Raw genomic sequence first — 19659 nt, forward strand, 5'->3', positions numbered from 1 at the left:
CCCATAGGGAGGGCCTCAACTGGAACCTTGGGTTCATGTCACATTACAGGTGACCACCATTGCACGACACACACACACAGATACTCCTACACACACACACTTACATACACACACACACACACAGGCACTTCTATACACACATACACACAGACGTGCATACAGACACCCACACACACCCTTACAGACACACACACTCCCACACTCACACATGCACCCCCTCACAGACTTAAGACACTTTGCACTCACTACACATACACATACACATTCTCACACTCACAACCCCCACCCCAGACAGACAGACACACACACAGACAAAGACCCACATGCACATATATATTTTGTGGGGTGAATTTGTACTTGCAGGGTTACATTGTACTTTGCTCAAAAACTGCATGCATTCATGTAGAGCTCTGAGCTCAAAAACTGCATGAATTTATGTAAAACTCCGTTATCTCACTTTTTAGATTAGAATCAATCTAAACATCATGGCATAGGGGACTAACACCTTCAACATATTGTCCAGCTATCACCATTGTTAACAGCTAACCCGAGAATGCAACTTTTAAAAAATAATGTTTTGTGATTTACACATGAAAGAAGTGAAACTATCACTGTATTCTAACAGATAAAAGGCTTAACAGACAATCAATTTTTCAATGTATAATTTCAATTACATCACACTGTAAATTTTTGCTGTAAATTCTGTGTGTTAGGATTGAGCCCTCCACTACCACCTGATGAAGGAGCATCACTCCGAAAGCTAGTGTGCTTCCAATTAAACCTGTTGGACTATAACCTGGTGTTGTGTGATTTTTAACTTTATAATTTGCAATTGCATGATAGCACTATTGGATAAAAAATTCCAATGTATCATTTGTGTTTCATTTTCCTCCTTGGAAAGACTGGACAAATCAGAATGAGAACATATATATATTATATATATATATAATATATATAGTTATAGACGGTTCTCTAAATGAATAAAATATATTTTTGCAATAAAAATTACTTGGAGTAGATTAATCCTATAGATGCCTATAAGAATGTGCAAACTGGAGAGATTATTTACTGGGTTACTGTGCTTTGTAAATTTAAAGTCAAGGTTGTATTTATTGAAACAAAAGTGTGATAATTGCACTTTATATCCAAATCTCTGAATTCTGACTTTGTGAGATTAAGTTGGTTTTTGACCCTCACTATTTTTCCTTCCTCTTCCTTTCCCATTTATCCAAAGTGAAAGTCTAATTTGTTCGTTTCTTCACCTACAACTCTTCCTTTAACTTCCTGTACAACAGTGACTACCATGAGGAATCAGTCAATTCCAATGCCTCCATGAAGGGAGAGAGCCCACTTAGAAATGATACCTAGAATGCAGGTCTGTTCTTCTTTGCATGAGTGAGGTTCAAGGGAAAAAAATATGGAAAATAATTAATTGTGGATAAAGTGGTCACAGAATTCTCTGGAGAGGGGCTAGTTGACACGGATTTGTGTTGGAGTAGATCTGAGATCAAAAGAAAAATGACATCTTACTCTTTGCATTTTTCCAAGTGCTTTCCACAATATTGTCACTTCTGAAATGCAGTCAGTATTATCATGACAAAAAGCATAGACTCAGGTGGTTTTAAGAGTGGCAGAGTAGATGTCATAGAGTCAGAGAGATCTACAACACAGAAACAGACCCTTCAGTCCAACTTGTCCATGCTGACCAGATATCCCAACCTAATCCAGTCCCATTTGCCAGCAGTTGGCCCTTATCCCTCTAAACCCTTCCTATTCACGTACCTATCCAGGTGTCTTTCAAATATTGTAATTGTAGAAGGTTCCACCACTTCCTCTGGCAACTCATTCCATACACGCACCACCCTTTGTGTGAAAAAGTTGTCCTTGAGGTCCCTTTTAAATCTTTCCCCTCTCACCCTAAACTTATGCCCTCTAGTACTGGACTCTTCAACCCAGGGAAAAGACCTTGTCTATTTACCCAATCCATGCCACTCCTGATTTTATAAATCTCTATAAGGTCACTCCTCAGCCTCTGACTCTCCAGGTAAAAAAATCCCCAGCCTATTCAACCTCTCCCGAGAGCTCAAACCCTTCAACCCTGGCAATATCCTTGTAAGTGTTTTCTGAACTATTTCAAGTTTCACATCATCCTTCCTATAGGAGGGAGATCAAAATTGCACACAATATTCCAGAAGTGGCCTAATCAATATCCTGTACAGCTGCAACATGACCTCCCAACTCCTGTACTCAATACTCTGATCAATAAAGGAAAGCATACTAAATGCCTTCTTCACTATCCTATCTACCTGCGACTCCACTTTCAAGGAACTATGAACCTGCACTCCAAGATCTCTTTGTTCAGCAACACTCCCTAGGACCTTACCATTAAGTGTATAAGTCATGCTCTGATTTGCTTTTCCAAAATGCAGCATGTTGCATTTATCTAAATTAAACTTTATCTGCCACTCCTCGGCCCATTGGCCCATCTGATCAAGATCCTGTTGTACTCTTGAGGTAACCTTCTTTGCTGTCCACTACACCTCCAATTTTGATGTCATCTGCAAACTTACTAACTATACCTTCTATGTTCACATCTAAATCATTTACATAAATGATAAAAAGCAGTGAATCCAACACTGATCCTTGTAACACATCACTGATCACTGGCCTTCAGTCTGAAAAGCCCTCCACCACCACCCTCTGTCTTCTAGCTTTGAGCCAGTTCTGTGTCCAAATGGCTAGTTCTCCCCATATTTCATGAGATCTAACCTAGCTAATTAATCTACGTGTTGACATCTTTCAGACACAAAAGCATAAGGCAAACTCCAGTAACCTTTGGAGGGAAAATGATGGTTCTTCTACTCAATGCACAGCATTTCCAAATGATTGGAAAATTTACAATTCATAACCTTTCCACATTGCATAGTGTCATAGTTTTGTGAGGCTCTTCGGTCCATAGTTTTAAGTGCTCGTTATTAAGCACTTATCCACTCTAATGCCTTTTCCAGCACCTGACTCAGTCTTGTGTATTATGGAATCTCAAGAGTGCATCTAAATAGTTTTTAAATGTCTTGACTGTTCCTGCCTTGACCACCTTGTTTTTTAGACAATAAGTTCTAGATACCCACTGCACTCATTGTGGGGAAAAGAAATCCTCCAATCCTCTCTAAACCTCCTGCTCCATACCTTAAACATATATGCCCTGGGGAGACATGAGAAGTTGTTGGCGGATAGGATCAAGGTAAACCCTAAGGCTTTCTATAGGTATTTAAGGAATAAAAGAATGACAAGAGTAAGATTAGGGCCAATCAAGGATAGTAGTGGGAAGTTGTGTGTGGAGTCAGAGGAGATAGTGGAAGCACTAAATGAATATTTTTTGACAGTATTCACTCTAGATAATGACAATGTCGTCGATGAGAATACTGAGATACAGGCTATTAGACTAGGTGGGGTTGAGGTTCACAAGGAAGAGGTATTAGAAATCTTACAGATTGTGAAAATAGATAAGTCCCCTGGGCTGGATGGGATTTATCCTAGGATCCTCTGGGAAGCCTGGGAGGAGATTGCCGAGCCTTTGACATTGATCTTTAAATCGTCATTGTCTACAGGAATAGTGCCAGAAGACTGGAGGATAGCAAATGTGGTTCCCCTGTTCAAGAAGGGGAGTAAAGACAACCCTGGTAATTATAGACCAGTAAGCTTTACTTTAGTTGTTGGTAAAGTGTTAGAAAAGGTGATAAGAGATAGGATTTTTAATCATCTAGAAAAGAATAATTTGTTTAGGGATAGTCAGCACGGTTTTGTGAAGGGTAGGTCATGCCTCACAAACCTTATTGAATTCTTTGAGAAGGTAACAAAACAGGTAGATGAGAGTAAACCGGTTGATGTGGTGTATATGGATTTCAGCAAAGCATTCGATAAGGTTCCCCACAGTAGGCTATTGCACAAAATGCGGAGGAATGGGATTGTGGGAGACATAGCAGTTTGGATCAGTAATTGGCTTGCTGAAAGAAGACAGAGGGTGGTGGTTGATGGGAAATGTTCATCCTGGAGTCCAGTTACCAGTGGTGTATCGCAAGGGTCGGTGTTGGGTCCACTGCTGTTCGTCATTTTTATAAATGACCTGGGTGAGGGTGTAGAAGGGTAGGTTAGTAAATTTGCAGATGACACCATGGTCGGTGGAGTTGTGGATAGTGACGAAGGGTGTTGTAGGTTACAGAGAGACATAGATAAGCTGCAGAGCTGGACTGAGAGGTGGCAAATGGAGTTTAATGTAGACAAGTGTGAGGTGATTCACTTTGGTCGGAGTAACTGGAATGCAAAATACTGGGCTAATGGTAAGATTCTTGGTAGTGTAGATGAGCAGAGAGATGTCGGTGTCCATGTACACAGATCCTTGAAAGTTGCCATCCAGGTTGACAGGGTTGTTAAGAAGGCATACAGTGTTTTAGCTTTTATTAATAGAGGGATCGAGTTCCGGAACCATGAGGTTATGCTGCAGCTGTACAAAACTCTGGTGCGACCGCACTTGGAGTATCGTGTACAGTTCTGGTCACCACACTACAAGAAGGATGTGGAAGCTTTGGAAAGCGTGCAGAGGAGATTTGCTAGGATGTCACCTGGTATGGAGGGAAGGTCTTATGAGGAAAAGCTGAGGGACTTGACACTGTTTTTGTTAGAAAGAAGAAGGTTGAGAGGTGACTTTAATAGAGACATATAAGATAATCAGAGAGTTAGATAGGGTGGACAGGGAGAGCCTTTTTCCAAGTATGGTGACTGTGAGCACGAGGGAGCATAGCTTTAAATTGAGGGGTGATAGATATAGGACAGATGTCAGAGGTAGTTTGTTTACTCAGAGAGTAGTAAGGATATGGAATGCTTTGCCTGCAACGGTAGTAGATTCGCTAAATTTAAGTGCATTTAAGTCGTCATTGGACAGGCAAATGGATGTACATGGAATAGTGTAGGTTAGATGGGCTTCAGATTGGTATGACAGGTCGGCGCAATATCGAGGGCCGAAGGGCCTGTACTGCACTGTAATGTTCTATATTCTATGTTGTATGTTATTGACCCTCTGCTAAGGAGAAAAGAAACTCCCTATCTATCCTGTCTTTGCCTCTCAGAACTTTGTGTATCTCAATCAAACAGCCCTCGGTCTTCTCCACTCTAAGGAAAACATCCCCAGATTATCAAGTCTCCCTTCATAACTGAATTGCTCAAGCCCAATCAACATCCTGGTGAATTTCCTCTCGTGCAGTCATGTTCTTTCAATAATGTGGAGACTCCTAAAATATTTATTTTGAAATGACAACAAAGATGGATTGAGTGTCAACAGTGAGGCACCAGCAAGTGGGGTGAACAATAGGTGGATACAAGAAACTAGGCCCCAGGCACGGGATGGAGCAAAAGTATCAGTAAAAGGAATGGACGGTGTGTCAATGGCAATCAATGGTTGATCTTCCGTAATTACACTGGCACCACTCCCCACCTCTTCCTCCGCTACATTGATGACTGCATTGGTGCCACCTCGGGCTCTCGTGAGGAGGTTGAGCAATTCATCAACTTCACCAACACATTCCACCCTGACCTTAAATTTACCTGGACCATCTCTGACACCTCCCTTCCCTTCCTGGACATCTCCATTTCTATTAATGATGACCGACTTGATACCGACATTTTTTACAAACCCACCGACTCCCACAGCGACCTGGATTACACCTCTTCCCACCCTACTCCTGTAAAAATTCCATCCCCTATTCCCAATTCCTCCACCTTCACCTTATCTGCTCCCAGGAGGACCAGTTCCACCAAGAACACATCAGATGGCCTCCTTCTTTAGAGATCGCAATTTCCCTTCCCATGTGGTTAAAGATGACCTCAAACAGCCACTTTCAGACAACAACTCACCAGAACAAAGGACCCGATACCCAACATGAGCAAAACCAATGTAGTGTACAAAATCCCATGCAAGGACTGCACAAAACACTACATAGGACAAACAGGAAGACAGCTAACGATCCGCATCCATGAACACCAACTAGCCACGAAACGACACGACCAGCTATCCTTAGTAGCCACACACACAGATGACAAGCAACATGAATTCGACTGGGACAACACTACCATTATAGGACAAGCCAAACAGAGAACAGTCAGGGAATTCCTAGAGGCGTGGCACTCATCCACAGACTATCAACAAACACATCGACCTGGACCCAATATACCGGCCACTACAGCGGACAGCTGGAACTGACAACCGGAAGCGGCAGAGACAGGCCACTATAAATGCCGGAGGAAACAGCACAGAAGCGCTTCACAGGAGGCTCCCAAGCACTGAGGATGTCACCTAGACAGGGGACGAAACGTTTGCAAGACAAATTCCCAGCTTGGTGAACAGAACCACAACAACGAGCACCCGAGCTACAAATCTTCTCCCAAACTTTAAATGACCTCCAACGCATCTCGTCCACATCCCGCACCTCTGCCCTCAGACCCCACCCCTCCAACCGTAACAAAGACAGAATGCCCCTGGTGCTCACCTTCCACCCTACCAACCTTCACAAAAACCAAATCATCCGCTGACATTTCCGCCACCTCCAAACAGACCCCACCACCAGGGATATATTTCCCTCCCGACTCCTTTCCACCTTCTGCAAAGACCGTTCCCTCCGTGACTACCTGGTCAGGTCCATGCCCCCCTACAACCCACCGTCCCATCCTGGCACCTTCCCCTGCCACCGCAGGAATTGCAAAACCTGCGCCCACACCTCTTCCCTCACCTCCATCCAAGGCCCTAAAGGAGCCTTCCACATCCATCAAAGTTTTACCTGCACATCCACCAATATCATTTATTGTATCCATTGCTCCTGATGCGGTCTCCTCTACATTGCGGAGACTGGATGCCTCCTAGCAGAGCGCTTTAAGGAACATCTCTGGGACACCCGCACCGATCAACCACTCCGTCCTGTGGCCCAACATTTCAACTCTCCCTCCCACTCTGCCGAGGACATGGAGGTCCTGGGCCTCCTTCACCGCTGCTCCCTCACCACCAGATGCCTGGAGGAAGAATGCCTCATCTTCCGCCTCAGAACACTTCAACCCCAGGGCATCAATGTGGACTTCAACAGTTTCCTCATTTCCCCTTCCCCCACCTCACCCCAGTTCCAAACTGTCCCCATGACTTGTCCTACCTGTCTATCTTCTTTCCCACCTATCCACTCCACCCCCCCGACCTATCACCTTCGTCCCCTCCCCCACTCACCTATTGTACTCTATGCTACTTTCTCCCCACCCCCACCCTCCTCTCACTTATCTCTTCACCCTTCAGGCTCTCTGCCTATATTCCTGATGAAGGGCTTTTGCCCAAAACATCGATTTTACTGCTCCTCAGATGCTGCCTGAACTGCTGTGCTCTTCCAGCACCACTAATCCAAAATCTGTCAATGGCAATGTCTGGAGGAGCATTGGACAGTAAAAAGAAGGCTTCTCCAGGCCCTGCAATGAGGTGCCTTCCCAGTGGCCCAGCATGGCAGTGATGGTGGTTTCTGGCCCAGTATTCCAGGTTGTGGTGCTGGAAAAGTACATCAGGTCAGGCATCATTCGTGGAGCAAGAGAATTGACGTTTCGGGCATAAGCCTTTCACCTAATGAAGGGCTTTTGCCCAAAACATCGATTTGCCTGCTCCTCAGAGGCTGCCTGACCTGCTGTGCATTTCCAATATGACACACTTGACTTTGATCCCAACTTTCTCTCAGTATTCCAGCAGTCTGGTGTGGCTGTCTCATCTCTGTTGTGTCTTCAGGATATTCCATTGTTCTTTAATCAGCTTTTCCCAAGCTCAGAAACCTTTAACTGAACTTGATGGACTTGTTTTAATTTTAATTTTCTTATTATTATATATGACTTCTGTCATTAATGTATGCATGTGGTAGGGTGACTTATAAAACTTCTCACTATTTTATTTACGTAAAATTGCTGTGACAACAAGTTTTTACTCTATTCTAATTTATATTCTATTCCAATGCTTGGTACCTTAGGATTTGATTATTTAAAAATTTGAGAAAGATGGGGATAGCTTAGTCCAATTGAAAAAATGCAGCCAAAAGCAGGTTTTTTTTGTTTGAAGAACAGGGTGGGTTTTGCTCAGATCGGCTTAACTTGTGTTTTCTAGAGATTACTTTTGACATTGATGCGTCAGGATAATCTGTTGCATGGTTTCCGAAGTGCATTAAGTAAAGACATATTTTCAAATTGTCCTAACTAAGCTGCTATTGTTATACCTACATCCAGCACAGTAGCTGAAACCTAGATGTTGGGTGGGGACAGAGCAGAGGAACTGCCCCTGACGATGTGGGAACAGGGCTCGGGGCTGGAAGCAATGAATAGGTAATAGGAGGGGAGATGTGGAAAAGAAATGAAAGAACACACTTGCCTTTACACCATTAAAACAACAGACTGGAAATTCAGTCAGTCCAGGGTCAGTCTGAACATTATATTCCTTGTACAGCTACTTACGCAGCATCTGTTTTACATTGGCTTTATTTTGGATTCATGAATGCAAAAGTGTATTTCATCAAATGTAATGTGTTTCATCAAACATGTAAAAAAAATTACATTTATGTAGCACCTTTTCATGATCTCAAGAATCTCCAAATAATTTCTACAGCCCATTAAATACTTCTGAATTACTATCATTATTGCAATGTAGGAAATAATGTTACCAATTTACTCACAACAAGTTCCCTAAAAGCAGAAATATAATATGATGAGATAGTCTGTTTTCGTTGATGTTGGTTGAGGCATAACTATTGGTAAAGACATGCATCCTTCTTCAAAATATTATCAGGGGATGGTAGAAGGTTGTTTCCAAATTCTTCCTCTTGTGATAAGGATCTTTTAATGTAAATATTTACTTCTCACATGCTGAATATATATTGATATCATGCAATTATTATCTGTATTTTATTGAAATAATTTAGTCACCATAGGAATGAGCCTTTAACTTAATGGTTTCATCCTTGCTCTGAGTTGGAAACACAATGGGTAAAGAGTGCCTCAACTAGTTCAGATATGTGGAGTTCCAGGTATGAATTCTGGCGATCATTCACTGGGGTACATGCATCCAATGCATGCTGATGACCCTTTTGTTAAATTAATTGTATAAATCCATAAACCCCTTCCACCATGTTTTCTTTTAGTTCAGTGTTGCATGGAATGCAATTGTCATAATCAAAGTCCGCATTTGTTTCTCATTCCCTACAGCCTTCAATGATGGTCGGAGCCATTGCAGTGTAGCCATACAAAAAAATGCTGTTAAAAAAGGAGTTTAGAATTTTGACACAGTAATAACAAAGGAACAGTAACATTGCTTCAGGGCTTGGTGATGTACTGCTTGGAGGATAGCTTGAGATGTTGGTCTTCCCATGCATTTGCAGTCCTGTCTTTCTGAGTCTTCCAGGTCACTGATCTGGGATATGCAAATGGAAGCATGGAAATCTGACACTGTAGAAGCAGGCCATTTGGCTCATTGAGTCTACACCAACCTTCCGAAGGGCATTCCATTCAGAGCTATCCCCTTAGTCTATCCCTGTAACCCTGCATTTCCCATGGTCAATTCATATAACTTGTACATCCCTTGGACTGTGGGAGGAAACCAGAACACTTGGCAGAGATCCATGCCAACACGGGGAGAACGTGCAAACTCCACACAGTCACCCAAGATTGGAATCAAACACAGCTTCCTGGCACTATGAGGCAACAGTGCTAACCACTGGGCCACTGTGACAGAGGCTTGCACTATATCTTGTACTTGGCACATATTGCTGCCACAGTGTGTTGGTGGCAGAAGGAGTGAATGTTGACATTGGTGAATGAAATGGACACTGAAAATGATTTTGACTGGTACAAAGATTATTATATACATGGAGGAGTATTCACTGTTCAGGTTATCTGCTTATTGTTAATCAGCCAGTACAGCATCTCTTCACACAACCTTTGAAGGGGAAAAACATCTTGAATTATCCAGACCCTCCATTTTTCTTTGACCATGTTAGTGTCAATCTTGTCAGCTAAATCAGATCTAAATTATAGTTACCCTCGTAGTCACAGTGATTCAGCAGCTCCTTTTTACGCAAGTCCTGGAGAAAAGGCAATTGAGTACCATGTAAAGTGGCTCATCAAATTGTCATGAGCACATTTTGCACTATTACCAAAGAACAATTTTAACCTCTTCAGCTGCAGCCGAACCATAAATTGTGCCATTTACTACCATCTTTGTTTCATAGCTAAGGGTTCATTCGAATTAATATATCTCGCCAGATCAATAGTTCCCATCAGCAATTGATTAGATTAGATTAGATTACCTACAATATGGACGTTGTCTAAACTATTGTTTAAAGTTGGCTTATTATACAGAATTCAATACCCCAAATGAAAAACAGGAGAAACTAAACCATTCAGTAATAAATTCTTTATTGATTTGAAATTCTGAACAGTTAAAGCTGATTAGAATACAATCATTCTAGACCAATGTTGACTATAATTAAGTTCTTTGACACTGAGTGCTCAATCTATGTTTGAGTTATGCTGGCACACAACATGTTAAGTGCTTACATCACAAGGTAAACAAATAAATTTAATAAACACTAGACTGCACATTTGATAGCTCTTAGTCATTGTACTTCAGCAGGTATTCTTAAATTTAGCATGATTATTTCAATGAACATAAAATATTTCTAAATTAGCATTTCAAAGTTTTATGTAGTGTTTTAATATCAATAATACAATATACAACACTTAATGCATGTAAATGAAGTCTAGTCAGCTAGCCAGAAATCTATTGTTAGTCAGAATTAACTATATTAAGAGAAGGAACGAACTATTCAGCTATCTGAGCCTGCTTTGCTGTGCAATAAGACCATAAGTGATCTGCATCTCAGTGCATTTACCCAACCTGCTTCTTTATACAAGAGAAAGTGGTAATGGACTGCACACTCCGATATAGAAATGTAAAAAATGTTCTAGATTTATCATTAGAATGAAGTGTACTAGAGTTTTCATGCCGACTAGATCAATATTAAGCAATCAGATTACAAGTGAAGTTAGAAATGTAAATGAACTTCACGCTTTTCCAAAGGAAGTCCCAGAAAAGAGTTATGGGTCTGAGATTTTAAAAGATAATTGTTTTAATCTGTCTCTTGAACCTCTTCAATGTTAAATGGAGCGGGTGACCTCCTAATATTTTTCCTGGATGGTAAACCAATGTGACCTGTTTGCCACGGGGACTGGGGCCCCAAGGAATGAAACTCAAATGCCTGTTTTCCAAGTGGAGAGAGAGAGAAAGGAGCAGCTAACTTTCTGACTAATTCGGAGGACAGAATTTAATGCCTTCTATTGAGGCAGGTTTGTTGTTCAGTGGGGCATTTGATCATGGGATTCTGAACCTTCCTGTCTCTATCCTGATTAAGTCTAGGGTGGGAAGGCTTGTTGATTACTTTTTCCAGAACAAATTGAGCCCCTTCATTAGATATTTAATGCCCACTGTGGGCATAATCCTACTGCCACTGGCATTAATCCATCAGTAGGTAAGGGTTTCACCATGTGGGGAGCATGAAGAGGAAACTTTTTGATAATGCCTATTCAAAAGGGGTCTCTCACTCAAAGTCACAGTATCTGATTGATGAATGAGAAATGAGGGGAATGAGGCTAAGAATGATACTTCTGCCTTTGATGACAAACTCCCTTCCCATGGTCTCTGCTTCATGACCTCTCTCCAATGATCACTGGCCTGGCTCCCTCAGAGATGCTGAGCCTTGGGGGCCACAGGATGCATGATCAGCAGTTCCCACTGCTTTCCACTGCTACAATGTACAGCTGCCAGCCTTTGATATGCCAGCAGCTCTGATAGGCATGGTTTCCACCTTTTGAATCCAGAAAATGGCAGCTACACTACAGTTATGTACCTGATCAGATTTCATTCAATAGGTGTCCCAAAAATGGGCAATGTCAGGCTCTCAAGCTGGTGAAGCAGACCACTTTTATTCTACGCAGAGACCAAAATCCCAAAGAGAGAGAGAGAGAGAGAGAGAGAGAGGCAGGGAAATAGTAACTTCTGAGAAGCTACCAAGTCTAGTGCAGGTCAGAACACATTTTCTGATCAAAGTATTGAAACATTTCGGTATTTAATGACACTGAAATATTTGCTTTGGAATGGTTGGGAGAAGGAATTGTCAGAGTAGCTTTGAAACTGATTCTCAAAACTAAGTGAAATGACCTTTGACAGACTCTGGACATCTTGGTGAAACAAACCTCTTGGAAGATGGAAGTAAAAACTGCAATTCTGTCGAGAATGCATTGTACTGTATTGTATAAATGCGGGAGGTGAGTAGGGGGATTCTTGATTACGTTAGGTTAGGTGCGGAGGTTATCAATATCTACAGAAGAACTACACCAATATTTACTCAAGGTCAATTTTAGATTTTTACAATTGAGTCTTAACACATGAAATGTTGCCATGTAGTCCATCAAGTCATTCACTGGGAATTAAGTATCTTTAAAATTGCTATCTGTCTCTCTACGGATCATAACAAAGTGTACCTTTTTTTAAGCAAGTAACTTTGCAGGGTTAAATTAAAATTAAAATTGCTGAAGCTTTAAAATGTTGACATTTTGGACTGATCATGGACATTCTTTTCGTTCAGCCAATAAAATAAAGTGGATTTGTGCCGGTAGTCAGGGACCTGTGTTGGGTGCAGTGTGTAAACAGGCCATGTGGAAATGGAACCAGGCCTAATGGAAATAGTTGCTTTTTTACCCTGTCCTTTTTATTGTCTGTTTGTTTGCAGCAAGTGAAATAAATTGAAAAAGACCACCAGCCACACGTGTAAAGGATGACTATTTCTTTCAATCCAGATTACAATGAGGGAAACTGCAATCACCATGATTTCAAACTATTCTATTTCTCTGTCAATGACTTCATACAAAGCTGTTGCCTCATTTGTTAAGGTACTGGGGCAAGTCACCATCAAGTGTTTCATCTGAGAAACCATTGTTTGATACTGACTCCATCAAACTCCTTAGCTATTACCTCCTGAGAGGAGTTTCTGCTTGATGAAAAACAATCTGTGCACCTCCTGCTACCCCACTCCCACCAATTCCAAGGGTTCTTTTACCAAGATTGTTTGGTATTTGTGAGTAAAAGGATGCTGCCACCAATCATCCTTGATTGACTGCATCTAAGGGTTTAATTGGGCTACGGTATTGGAGGATCAAACACTATTGAGCCTTAGCAAAACATAATTTACTGAATGATGGTAATTAGGCACATGTTACTTTGGAAAGATAGACCTTGTAACAAAAACTGTGGAGTCCTAGGATTCGGTCTTCACTCCATGAGGTCTAGAATGACTTGCATAATCCTAACCAGAACATCATCACATTTGAGTGGAACTTAATGTAGTCCTCAACACTAACACTTTCAGAACCATTAGCTTATTCAACACATGACAGTTTTCCCTCTGTCCACTATTGCCTGCTTCAAACTTATCATTCACATATTACTGATCTTGCAATTTTGAGCTTTCATTTCACTCATACTCTTCCAATTAACCTCAACTTGCGTAAGTTGCAAATCATTCAGATTGCTGCAATCTATTCTTGCTTGGTCACCTCTGTCAATCTTGATTCTCCTACATTATGCTACATTCACTTCCATTACCAAATTCATCCCCAAGTCCTAAACTTAAATCTGCCTGCAAGCCCTCATCAAACACTATTTTACCAGACTCTCTTCCAGCTTCATATTCAGTCCACTTCTCAGTCACTAAAATTACACCTTTTCTTCTCTGCTCCACCATTGAGGGGTGTTCTTTCAACTCTACACACTGAGATTTTTCTTCTTACTACCCTTCTCTCCAACTGAGCTTCTTTCACACTAGTCCATATTTCACTCCTATATAGTGGTCATTGTTTTCCTTCTCTTGGAGATTCTTTCAAGCTGTCTTTCTATTTTTATGGAGTGCTGAATATAACAGATTAATGAAGAGGGAAACATATCCAAATTGAACCCAACACCAAATGCTCAGGACTGCAGATTTTCAGTAAACTTTATTAATTCATATTAACTGCATGTAGTTCACTGCATCAATGCTGTCCTTCAAAATGGTTTTTAGATTTCTTAAAATAATTGTTAACAGGGTTTTGATGAACAATGGAGAAGAAATTCATTATTTTTGCAGGTATTAAGGATATTTTTGCATTTGAAAGCTATGTTGCATGACAGTGCACTATAATACTTAGCCACTGTTCAGTTGGCTAAACTAAATAATTTCATAATCTGTCAGCATATTTAATAAAATAAACATGGCAGTATTAAATCACTTGTATGAAAGAGAAAATGTCACTAACACATTAATAAATGACATAAAAATATGCCAAACAATTTTCTCTGTGAAATTAAGGTATACCAAATCCACCCACAAATTCTCGATGCACTAATTCTAAATTTTGTAATTTTGTTGTTCCATGATTTTGTACATTTCTAAAACATATAAACAGACAATAAAATGCTCACTTGTAAAATGCAAAATGACATTCCCAGATTTTCCAGATGTTTCCAGCTCCAAAAACCTTAAAATATATCCATTGGCTTGTTTTGTTTGCCTTGCTACATTTCATCATATTCAATTCATGTTTCCTGAATAAATCCTTTTAACTAGACTAAGAGTGAACATGATATGCAGTTTAATTACATTGATAATATAATGTATTGAACACTTACTTGGTTCAAATTAAATGACAACCATATTGTTAAACACTGAAATATTTGAATATGTTATATATATTCAAAATAGTAACAGACGTATTTCAGGCAGCTTAAGATACAACTGCATAAGTTTAACAGACATTATTTTTCAGACAAAAGATGCACGTGCACTATCTGACAATAAAGAAATACATCATAGTAATAATAGCATGTTATTTACATCGAGTTTGCCAATAGCTCAGCTAGTATCTGAACAGCTTAGTATAGAACAGAGCCATATGGGAAAGAAAATTCCAAACTGTTAGTCTGCTCGATTGGCTGACCTCAGTCTACATTCTTGTATCTTAATATTCTTATTTTGCTTGAACATAATTTGAGTTCATAATCAGGCTTTGTCTTTCCTCCATCAAGAACCCTCTGCTACCATTCAGACTTTTGTCCTTATTTAGTTGTAGGAATATTAAAAATTAACTTTTAGTTTTAGTATAGTGCAAAATGATTAATAGAAAGCTATCTGTTACAGCTAAGACACTTATGTTTGTAAAGACAAAGTATCAAGTTTTGCAGTAACACATAACAAGCTTCCTGAGGAACTTTAAGTCTTTCAGTATGAATTAGAATCCCTACAGTGTGGAAATAAGCCATTTGGCCCAACAAGTTCACACCGATCCTCCCAAGAGTAACCCACCCTAGACCCATTCCTCTACCTTATTATTCTACTTTCCCTTGACTAATGCACCTAACACGCACATCCCTGAGTACTATAGGCAATTTAGCATGGCCAATTCACTTAACATTTTTGGACTGTGGGAGAAACTAGCGCACCCCAAGGAAACCCACACAGTCATGGGGAGAACGTGCAAATTCCACACAGACAGTCGCCTGAGGCTGGAATTGAAAACAGCAATGTGAGGCAGCAAGGCTAACCACTGAGCCACCATACTGCCCGCATGGGCAAATCAATGCTTTTTCTTCATTAAAAAAAACTTACTTTAATTTTTAAAATTACATACGCTATATTAATTAAATTGATTAGACCTGTTAACTAGCCATACTTTTCAAGTGGTTAACTGATGTGTTTAACAAGCAAGATGTACTTGCCAGAACTCATTCAGTAACTGTGAGAATGCAGCAGTACTCATTATGTGCAAAATCTGGCCTACTCATCCTCAGAAACCTCTTTGTGAATGGTAATTGACAATAGCACATTTCATTAATGCACTCTTTGAATTGGATATCATTTTTAAAAAAAATGTAAACTATTCAGAAATTGGATTATAATGATTATTTGGGGTTTAACTTTTCAGAAAGTAAACTTAATGACATATACATTTGGGACAGTAGCAAGCCAAAAGGCGCAGATGCAATCCAGCACTTAAAAAACGCTTCCAAAAATAATTTGAGTCAGCTTTTCAAAACCAGTAGGGTTACAGTTTCCTCCATCTTGATGATCCTGATATTAGATCTAAAATATCATTCTGATCATATCAAGGTATGCTGAAGCTTCTTGTGAATCTCATTAGCATCTTCCTGAATGGAAAATTTGCATACATCAATTAAAAGAGCTGAACCGATCCATGTGTTACAATTTTCAGTCAGAAAATGATATTTCCAATGACTCATTTAATCAATGTTCATGAGTATAGAGTGTTTAAGAGTATTTCACAGATGATTTTGTTTTTCTAATATGACCAGTGCCCATGCAAGAAAATAATGCATTGAAATAAGCACAAAATACAGAGCAGGTTTCAGTTTCTTTTTGAAAGCAAACCCTAAATATTACAATAAAACACCAGAAGACCAAACTTTGTTTCTTGTCATAGTTTGATCAAAGTTTGAAAAGGCAAATATAATTATATGAAAGTCTTTCATATGGCTTTGTAAGTTGGTTTGAGCTCTGTTCAAGCTGCAGAATCAAGAGATAGTTGTGACGGATTGAGAAGATTGTACTTGCATGAGTCAAGCATTTCAGTCCAAACTTCTGTCGTCTTGGAGGTGACATATTTAAATGAGCATGTCTCTGGGTGGTAATGGGCAAGAAATTCAGTGCATCAATCCTGGGTAGCTATAAAATCCTGGTACGGTTGTAAACTTACTTATCAACAGATAAACCTTAAAGTGCAAATAACACAGGTTGCAGAAAATTACAATTGTATACTGCTTGAGCAAACTTATGCTTTTACTGTAAAGCAACATGAAAGAGTAATGCAGTCTGCTTTTCGTCACTCCAGAAGCTGCAACCATAATTTTCAACTTAAATTTGCTGAAGACTTTAATTTAGGGCTTCCATTATCCAAAGTTCCGTCCGAAAGATTTCTTTTCACAGCATTGTAATACGATGTTATCTGAAGTGAGTTTAAAACCCTGCTCTGGTAACTCAAACAGAGCAGAATGGTTATTGACCTGCTGCAGTCTGTGAAGCTGAGGAAGTTACCACTTACAACGTAAGTTGAGATTTCCACAGTAGCAGATCTCTTTGAAAGTCTTGCGCATCTCTTGACTCCGAAAGGCATAAATCACGGGATCAATGACCGAATTACACATAATGAGGATCAGATACATGTTAAAATGTGATGTGTAACAGATGCAGTATGGATTTGTAGGGCATGATATGATCAGGATAAGATGAAGGAAAAAGGGAGCCCAACAGATAATGAAAATCCCAAGCAGGATGGTGATGGTAATGGCCCCTTTCATGCAAGTCCTCTGTTGGACAATACCATTGACTGGGAATGTGGCAATTCTTTTAATATGTAGACGAGCGAGCATAAACATATGGACATAAAGGGTAGTCATTAGGAAAAGCATGGTGAAGAACATGGCAATAAGACAAATGATGACTGTTTCGCTATCTGAATAAATTATGAAGGTAATACCACAGCAGATACAAGCAATCCAGATAAATATCATAAGAATTAAAGCCCGTTTTACTGTCATAATACTGTGGTAGCGCAAAGCATAGAAGATGGTGATGTATCTGTCAATGGCAATAATCAGTAGATTACATATTGATGCCACTAGGGAAATACAGATCATTGAATCAAAAACATTATCCATTTGCTGAATAAAGTGGTCAGTAGCCACTAAGAAGCCACTGTTTAAAAATGCCATTACAATTGTCTCCAAGGCATTAGATACACTTACCAGCATGTCTGCCACTGCTAAACTACAGATGAAAAAATACATTGGAGAATGGAGGTTTTTGTTTTTAAGAATAGCAAGGATAACCAGGATGTTTTCCAAAAGGCTGATGATTCCTAGAGTCAGAAACACTTCAGATTTAATTGGGACCTGTTCACAGAAGGCTGCACTGTTGTTCAGGATGATGCTTTCATTCAGATCTTCTGTGCTGTTCATTGTCAGCAAGTAGAATATAGAATGGGTGGAATTCATTGTGAAAATGGAATCTCGTGCTGTTAGAAGCAAAGCTTGAAAGAATTGATGTCTCCACTGTCACAGCATCAAAAGTTCAATTGATTCATATTGAAAAAACTCAAAGATAGCAATTCATTCTTCGTCTTGCTGCTTTTGGACAGTAATCTTTGAACTACTTGCAGCTCAAAGCAATTCCTTTCTTGCTGGCTTTAAGGCACACCAGAACTGAAAGTTCAGAACTCAATCTTGTTCATTCTGTTTACAATATGTAGAGTCTCAATTTATTCTCTGAGCCTTACTAGTTGATGGTTCAATGTATTTATAGTCCACTGGAAGACAGTAGCTCCTCCCTGTTCTATCGGGACTTTAAATGTCAGCTTAAAGTGTAGGGCTAGGGCTGACTGACAGGGAATTGCTGCAAAACTACTGTGGCATGGTACAGTCTTCAAGCTCTTCAGCATGCTAGTACTGTATAGTGGTCACTTGGTGCCCCCTTGTGTTCAAAGTTAAAACTCACACAACACCAGGTTGTAGTCCAACAGGTTTATTTGGAAGCATTAGCTTTCGGAGCGCTGCTACTTCATTGGGTGGTTGTAGCAGGATGAAGGAACAGTGCTCCGAAAGCGAGTGTTTCCAAATAAACCTGTTGGACTATAACCTGGTGTTGTGCGATTTTAAACTTTATATACCCCAGTCCAACACCGGCGTCTCCAAATCATGATTCGCTTGTGTTGATCTTCTGATTGCATATCAACAAAACAATCCATAAATTAAAATAGCAAAGTACAGCATTATGAATATGTGATGATACCATGGCTTTAAGAGGTATGTTTTGTCCTTTTTTTTAAAGAAGAGAGGTTGAGACAGAGGTGATAAGCAGTCTGGTCGAAACCAATAAAGTAAACAACTTGTGGTGCTTGGTTTTTTTTAAAGTTGGAACAACAGAAGCAGCCTGGATGAATGGGGTCAAGCTCTCAGAGAGCCAGGATTTTTAATTTAGCTTTCATCAATCACTGGGGTCTTGATACTGGAGGTGGAAGCTCTTATTCCTCACTCTGTTACAGCTGGGGTTCTCTTCCCGCTGCTGGAATTGCATGTGAGACGATCTATTTCATTGACTTTGCCCTTGTGAAAAGTGTGCTCATGGGATATTATTATATTGGAACAGTTAATTAAGAGTTCATTATTTTGTTAAATATTTCAACAGAGTTACAGTTAAGCCAATTCTTTTCTTTGTTTTTATTTTGTCTGTATTTTACTCTTAGTGTATGAATAAAGTGTGTTTTGTTTCGAGCCTGGTACTTTGACCATTTTAATTGTATCTGGAACGCAACGCCTGGCACTTCTCATTAAAATAAAAACAAGTTCGGGTCTAGGCTATCTCCTTGATATATTTTGTGGGGGTGTGGTCTGGCGCATAACAAATACAGTAGCACCTCAACATATGAACGATGCCATTCACGAACAAATCGGTTTATGAACAGGATTGTACGTAAAATTTTGCTTCAACGTATGTACGAAAT

The 19659-nt window shown here is 40.0% G+C and overlaps 1 protein-coding gene across 1 annotated transcript; it reads right to left on the minus strand.

Moving 5' to 3' along the window:
• Positions 1-16416: 16416 nt before the first annotated feature.
• LOC140463191 (melanocortin receptor 3-like) lies at positions 16417-18462 on the minus strand. Its single transcript, XM_072556982.1, has one exon. The coding sequence runs from the start codon at positions 18152-18154 to the stop codon at positions 17192-17194; it is 963 nt and encodes a 320-aa protein (XP_072413083.1). The 5' UTR covers positions 18155-18462; the 3' UTR covers positions 16417-17191.
• Between the last annotated feature and the right edge of the window lie 1197 nt (positions 18463-19659).

The sequence above is a fragment of the Chiloscyllium punctatum genome, chromosome 37, assembly GCF_047496795.1.
Source record: "Chiloscyllium punctatum isolate Juve2018m chromosome 37, sChiPun1.3, whole genome shotgun sequence".
Classification (NCBI taxonomy): Eukaryota; Metazoa; Chordata; class Chondrichthyes; order Orectolobiformes; family Hemiscylliidae; genus Chiloscyllium; species Chiloscyllium punctatum.